Raw genomic sequence first — 7,757 nt, forward strand, 5'->3', positions numbered from 1 at the left:
TACGTACTCGTTCCGCGATTAAGTTTCGTTTTTCTCTTCTCCCAGCTATCTCTCTCTTTCGCCAACAGTCAGAATTTTTCGTTTTTCCTTTGGCTACCTCGGACCACCACTTTCACCAGGAACACGGGGAGCCGGTAGATCCGATCTGCGAGCGCTAACGACGTCCCAATTACCAGACCTGGACCGAGAAATCGTTCGGCGATCCCTAATTAGCGGATCCACGAAAATCCCGGAGACTCGCCTCGACGGCTATCGATCCGCTTCCACGCAAAACGGTTCGGAGGAAACAGCCTCTACCAGATGCAATAGGTTGCAAACCGATTCGTCCATCCGGTGCTGTGTTAATCGCTGCACAGACTTAGATCGATTTTTAATCAGTCGTACAAATTTTTGCGTCAGCCTAAGCGAACACATTCCTATAAAAGTAATTTACCACAACTCCGTCAGTTACCTCGGGGTAGCAGAGGCATCGAAGAGCAGGCATACCAAGAAGAAGTCCCATAAAACTCGTAGATCACCGAAAGCCCATATTTCAAATCGTCCCGTCGGTAGTCCGCGGACATTTAGCGGTCAGTGTGACAGTCAGCGAGACACAGTTAGCGTGACGGACAGCTGACATCATCGGCCGCAATCAAGGTGTTAAAAACCGGACCGTAAAGCGAGCGTAAAAATCATCTACGGGGACCGACCTTTGGTTCACGGGCATTGTGAACAAGAAATACGGGGTCCGTCGGACGTTTATAGACCCATCAGGCAATCGAGCGATCGAATTAAGGGTCGAAATGTTAACTAGCAGCGAATAGAACGACACACGAGTCTCACAAATCACCTGGCGATGCAGCTTGCGGCAGCCACCGACTGCTCGGCTGATTGATTCCCCTTCTTTCTCTCCTCCCTCTCTCTCTCTCTCTCTCTCTTCTTTTCTCTACTCTTTCACTTCTACGTTTCTGTTCTCTCTTTCTCTCTGACTTTTGCCGTTCGCCAAGTCCCCCGTGGCCGCGAGAGCATCGGGCCCCGAAGTAGGCCAGCGAACATACAATTAAGCCTGCCGACTAATGAGAGCATTTACGTCTAGATTAGAATCGATTCTTAACGACGCCCGACTGCGATCTCGGGGCCACGAGCAACAGGAAAATTGTTTCGCGCGGAATCGTCCGCCGCCGACTTACAATCTGCTATCTTACATGCTCGCCGCGGGAGAGATAGACGCTTAGGCGAGCCACGCTGACTATGTGTGACCCACATCGTCATGAACGATAAGCTACCGGTCCTGGCTACCCTTTGAACGCGCGTAATTAACCCTACGGTCCACTCTTTTTGCTGAATCTTCGAGAGAACAAACTCTACGAGGTCGCTCTTTTCAGAGATTTCGAACTTCTAGCTTCGAGGCTTTTCGGTGCAAACTATCTCCTTTTGAATGACTAGATTCATTGATCACAAAAATTAATAGGTAAAATCATCTCCAAGGAATAGCAAAGCTAAACACAGAAAAGAGCATGACGCTAATCAAACTAATTTTCCAATAGCTAACCACTTGGACATATCTAAGCTATCGAATCATCATGGTTGTTTGCTGCGCAGGTTACAAAATCACCCCGAAGCCCTGCCGAGTGCCAGGCCTTGACACCAAGGAGGGCACGTGCATGTTCGTCTGGGAGTGCATCAAGTCGGAGGGTACGCATGTGGGCGTGTGCGTGGACACGTTCATGTTCGGCAGCTGCTGCGTGCACAACACAACAACGAACTCGATCACCGCGTCTCATCAGCAACACCATCATCAGCAAAACCATCAGCACACATCCTCCGACCCGCTGAGACCAACGTTAGCTGAAGCGTTGGGCAACGAGGCTACCAGACCAACGTTAACCTCATTGTCCAGCTTCCTGGTGACGGATTCGACAACACCGAGGCCTAGTCATCATCAGTCGAGCTACGACTCTCTTGGAGGGTCTGGTAGACCTCATAAACCGCTTTCAGCAGGGTCTGCGAGGCCGTTGCAGAAGAGGCCGCACGCGAAACCGACTTCTGATCACAAGGACAGGGTGCAGGCGGTGGCCAGTTCGTCGAATTTCTGGGAGAAGGGCTCTCAGAGCACGAAGAGACCTGGGTCCACTGATCACTGGGAGAAGGGAGCTCAAGGTACCAGGAGACCAGGGTCAGACCTCTGGGAAAAGGGTTCACAGACCACGAAGAGGCCTTCTTCGACTAATCTCTGGGAGAAGGATGCTCAAACCACCAAGAGACCAGGGTCCAATCACTGGGAGAAGGGCTCACAAACCACGAAGAGGCCTTCTTCAACTAGTGTTTGGGATAAGGATGCTGAAAGTACCAAGAGACCAGCGTCCGATACCTGGGAGAAGGGATCTCAGAACACTAAGAGGCCTGGGACTATTGAGATCTGGGAGAAAGGTCCCCAGAGCACCAAGAGACCCTCTTCTACTTCTTATTCTCTTTCTTCGTCTACCCAGACTACCAAGAGACCCTCTTACTCTTCTTCTTCTTTTTCTTCGTCTATCCAGACTACTAAAAGACCCTCTTCCTCTTCTTCTTCTTATTCTTCGTCGACCCAGACCACAAAGAGACCCTCTTCTACTTCTTCTTCTTATTCTTCGTCGACCCAGACCACAAAGAGACCCTCTTCTACTTCTTCTTCTTATTCTTCGTCGACTCAGACCACAAAGAGACCCTCTTCTACTTCTTCATCTTCTTCTTCTTCGTCTACCCACACTACAAAGAGACCCACCACCATTTTCTGGCAAGAAACTCAGAGTACCAAGAGACCAGACGCTCAAAGTCCTCAACAGAAAACCAGGCCAGACGATAGCCAGCACACGGCTGTTAAGGACAAAGAGAGTACGCACGACGGGTTTCAGGGACATCACCAAGGGTTCAAGGACAAGGTGGACACTGAACATAATACATTGAATATAAGACTGCCCGGTAAGGAGGACGCGTTCAATGATGACGAAGGTATTAGGCCGAATAGGCCGAGCAACCAAAGACCGATCGAGACGAGGCCGGATGAGGGGAAAACAGAGGATGCTGATCTGAATGTGCAGGAGTCTGTGAATCGACCTAGCGTTAATTTGGTTGATGAAAATGTAGGGGATCATCCTTTCCACTTAACGAAAAACGTGGCTTGGTCATCTGGAATATATGCCCAACGCGATAGGAAAAAATATAGAAAATCATTACTTGATTCGTAAAGATAAATAATACAGTAAGAAAATTGGCATTTGAGGTCACTTGAAGGTCAGTGGATTGATCTTCGGCAAATATAAATGCGATGTTCAAGTTGGTCGAGCCACGTTGTTTTGAAAATTTTGTATAGTAGCTAATGTTAGGGTGGTTTATGTTACTCCAGGAAACCGTCAAGGAACCTCACTCGAACCTGAACTTCATTCACACGGAGCGTCCGCAGTGGGCGACGAAGCCAGTGTCGCCAAAGCCGACGACAGATTTCTCGAAACCATATTTCTCCATCAAGACGACTACCTATAGGCCAACGTCGATGAATGATTCAAGGCCGAATTTTATCTCGAAGCCGTCGAATACCTCGAAGACGACCACAACATCAAGGCCGAGTCAGAGTGTCCAGTCTACCACCAGGTATTCGACTATGTCCTTATGTTCCATTTGTAATCGTAAAGTCAAAGTACCAATTCGTTCCTAGCTCAAATAGAAAAGGAGTTTAAGTATCAGCGAGTCTAGGTCTAGCTTATTCAGCAGGGATTCCGATAGAAGATTAATTTTGCAACTAAGGGTAAAGTGAATTGTGTTGTTGGAAGCGAATAGAATATAAGTATAGGTGACAACCGTTTATCCAGAAGACGCGTCTTGCGAGCAGCGTTAAAGTGAACGGCGGTGGACAGATAAGAAAAGGAGACAGTTCCGGGCGACAGCTTCAATCTTTTCTTTCATTCTAGCACAGCCGGATCTGTGCCACAGACCTCTCACTGGCAAGTGACCACAGAGCCAGCGTTCATCACCAAACAGAGGCCGTCGTCGTCCACGAAGCCGTCGGGCTCCTTGGAAACCGCTAAACCACTGCCAGTCAGCTCCCATTTCTGGTCGGAGAACAGCTGGACGCCGCCCAGACCGTCCTTGAAACCGCACTGGACGGACAACCCTAGTCTCCTTCAGAACGGCCCTGAAGCGTTCCCTCCCCGACCCAGTTTCAAGCCCACGGAACCGCAGGAAGTATGTCCAGTCAATCACTTGTATCACTTGCCAAAGATAACATCACCAAGCTAAAATTTTCGAAGTGCTCGCTTGCCTCGATAGTTGTCTCACCACAAGCCCGAAGTAGATACATTTATGAATGACACCTCCGTAAAGCCTATCAGTAATCCAGAAACGAGCAAGAGATCAGTGACGGAGTATATATGTAATTTTCCTGTAAAATCGCACGTTTCAGTGCACCAAGTATTTTCCGACACGTTTCCCTGCACCCTGTCGTGAATATTCGTAACTGTACAACGAACAACGCCGGCATCCGCATTATTCGAATAACACACGGTCCCCTGGCTCCGCTATAATTCACGCGGAGCCAGGAAATATTCGAATTTCAATTCGAACGAACTAGCGGACGCGGTCTCGATCCGGAACAGCCACGGAATCCGTAATCCTTGGGCGGCTCTTAACGCGCGGTTGCCCATCGCTCGCAAAAACCATCATTGGTTCCCCTACTCTAAAACGGTCCGCGAACAGGTATCTAATCGAAGGATCGATCCTGCGCGCGAGAGGAACAGCTTTATCGCGTTACATCCTCCTTGATCGGCGAGTGATCCGGCCTGGTCGGGACATTATTAGATCCGATCGGTATGTAAAAGGAAGGCCCAGGCTCGATCGAATCGAATCGAATTGAATCGAATCGACACGATGCTGAATCGAGCAGAGCCGTGGCTTCAAGATCTGCGTCAGGTGTTTTTGCCGTGGTTACCCGTGCATCGCGACAAAGAACGCGGTCTCCGATAAGGCCCGGCACTCGATTACACAGTCCATTGAGCACTTCGAACCACTACAAAGTAGAGGGAACGATCGACGATTTAGAGAATTAATATAAAACCGCCGATCCCTCGATCGGCTAGCCGGTAGCTAGCCGGTAGCTAGCCTGTTCAACAGGGTTCGACGGTTTAGGATTTTTCTGAGGTTGGATTTGTCGAATTGGAAAACCGGTCTGTCGACTTCAAAGACTCGGATACTAGAATTACTTTAGCGAAATCATTAATGTTCTCTTATATTTCAAAACTGTGCACATACTGTAAAGATCCACGGTCTAGTCATAAGTGCACTGATGCTAAAGTGCTTCTACATTCAAGAACGTTTCTCTCTCTCTGCTCACACGGGAACTTACATGTGAGTACTATTTCAAAAAATAGCTTTCACGTTTCGAACAGAATTTATTGAAAATCTCCAAAACTTTTTCGGTCCCTAATATCTATTGAAATCGTATATTTATTGATCGTACATCGTTCCGCAGAGCACGGAGTTCCACAAGCCGCTCGGCTCTGCCCACTACATCACGACGTCCCACTTCGAGACGTCCGCCCGGCCGAGACCCACGAAAAAGCCCACGACGTCCACCACCACGACCTCAACCACCACAACGACCACCACGACCTCAACCACCACGACGACCACCACGACCACCACGCCGAGACCAGACACGACCGTTACCAGCGGCGAGCTAACCAAGGCAACCGGATCGGTGTTGACGGTTTCCGCGGCGGACGAGAGCAAAGGCACGCAGTGCGGCGTGCCGCCCCTGTTCCCCAGGCCGGAAACTAGAATCGTCGGCGGCAAGGACGCGCCGTTTGGTCGATGGCCTTGGCAGGTGTCCGTCAGACGGACATCCTTCTTCGGGTTCTCCAGCACTCACCGGTGCGGCGGCGCCGTCCTCAACGAGAACTGGATCGCCACCGCCGGCCACTGCGTTGACGAGTGAGTTGGAGCAGTTAGTAGACCTAGCTTTAGGATGAAGAGACTTAGGGAATGGTCCAGTTTAATTTTTTCACTAGAGGAGTACCAAAATTGTGCTCACTATAAAAAAAGAATCCAAACAGCACGAAACACTAGTCCTAACTTCTATACTTTGCCCAGCTTCGCAATGTTATCAAGACGAACATACAAAAGTACGTAAAGTAAATTTATCCGGATCCCACCCATCGCGTTCAGAACCATCCTAATCACCGGCGTACGCGTGGAAGCGGCGCGAATCAGTTCGCCAGATCAAACAGAGGTAATCAGCTAGTCAAACAGGGCTGTAGTGAGTCATCAGAAGTGAGAAGCGGTCGGAAGAGGTAGTCGTGAAAAGCTGAATCGAAACCGACGACTGCGCATCAGCCTCGGTGGAAGAGCTAAGTTCCGCTGTCAGTCGAGCAACGAAGTCCCTAAATAAGAGCAGGCAGACACGCAAAATGACTCGATAATAGTTTCCGTCGGCGGCGGAGCACGCGTGAAGCGCAAAAACCGATCCTGTTATCCGTATTACGCTCGGGCAACCCGTGATGTGTCTATTAATTAGCCTGGATGCTGAGTCGATAGCGTATCGTGGCATATCTCGCGTTTCACCTCCGTATAGACAGAACAGGATTCATTGTACAAATCAGTAATGCTCATATTCCATTGATCAGATCGGACAAGCGAGGTTCGACTGGATCGCGGATTAAACAATTGAACATAACTCAAATCGTATCGTGCTGGGTATCGGTTTAATCGCAGAAATGTCACCAATATACTAGTACAAGTTTTATCGAAAAATCAGTAGAGTTAAACAAGCTCTATCCTGTTTTAAGTTCAACGCTAGCGGCTACAAATCAAAGAATGTCTGTAGACGATACAAGCAACATTTCGGTCCCGAAGTGATCAGATATATTGAGACATGTAGAGAATAGAGATGGAATCTTATTGCGACGGTCTGTTCGATCAGGATACAGGAGTCAGAGGGAGTTTGTCGTTGATGGTGTGTTCCAGCCTGCTGACATCGCAGATCCGGATTCGCGTGGGCGAGTACGATTTCTCGTCAGTCCAGGAACGATTGCCTTATGTTGAGCGAGGTGTCGCGAAGAAGGTGGTCCATCCCAAGTACAACTTCTTCACGTACGAGTACGACCTGGCCCTGGTCCGGCTGGAGAGCTCGTTGACGTTCGCGCCGCATATCTCGCCAATCTGCTTGCCAGCCACCGACGACTTATTGGTCGGCGAGAACGCGACCGTCACCGGATGGGGACGGCTCAGCGAGGGTGGCACTCTGCCCTCCGTGCTGCAGGAGGTAAATTACCCTCGTAAATTGCAACCCCGACCGCTGACACTTGCCCCGGAATTACCCGGGGAATCTACTCGGCGTTCCACACCGCGAAATCTAGCCGCGCGAACTCGGATTTCGGAATTGCTCGGGAACGGGCGACTGAGTCGGGGAACCTGAACCCGTTCAAGATTGGAAAATCTATGAGAATGTAACATTCAGATAGTGCATTTCATTTCTGAATTTGTAAACGGGTCATTTAATTGTTCAACACTCAGACTGCCACGTTCAATAACGAAAAAGGAAAGTTGCTTCGTACGTGAATTAATGGCTCCATTGTTTAACTGTCGATTGTTGTTCCAGGTTTCCGTGCCTATAGTGAGTAACGATAGATGTAAGTCAATGTTCCTGAGAGCTGGTAGACACGAATTTATACCAGACATATTCCTGTGCGCGGGATACGAGACTGGGGGTCAGGACTCCTGTCAGGTAATCCTTGAAATGATCAATT

The 7,757-nt window shown here is 49.3% G+C and overlaps 1 protein-coding gene across 6 annotated transcripts in view; it reads left to right on the forward strand.

The window, feature by feature from the left end:
* The window catches only part of LOC143216518 (uncharacterized), a 75,767-nt gene that overhangs the window by 66,091 nt on the left and 1,919 nt on the right, over window positions 1–7,757 (forward strand). For all 6 annotated transcript variants that reach the window (XM_076439648.1, XM_076439651.1, XM_076439653.1 and 3 more), the window contains 6 exons: window positions 1,582–3,101; window positions 3,365–3,609; window positions 3,927–4,200; window positions 5,483–5,943; window positions 6,976–7,273; window positions 7,610–7,735. In XM_076439648.1, coding sequence (XP_076295763.1) covers window positions 1,582–3,101; window positions 3,365–3,609; window positions 3,927–4,200; window positions 5,483–5,943; window positions 6,976–7,273; window positions 7,610–7,735 — 2,924 coding nt within the window. The remainder of the gene's footprint in view (window positions 1–1,581; window positions 3,102–3,364; window positions 3,610–3,926; window positions 4,201–5,482; window positions 5,944–6,975; window positions 7,274–7,609; window positions 7,736–7,757) is intronic.

Source organism: Lasioglossum baleicum, chromosome 15 (assembly GCF_051020765.1).
Source record: "Lasioglossum baleicum chromosome 15, iyLasBale1, whole genome shotgun sequence".
NCBI classification, from domain to species: domain Eukaryota; kingdom Metazoa; phylum Arthropoda; class Insecta; order Hymenoptera; family Halictidae; genus Lasioglossum; species Lasioglossum baleicum.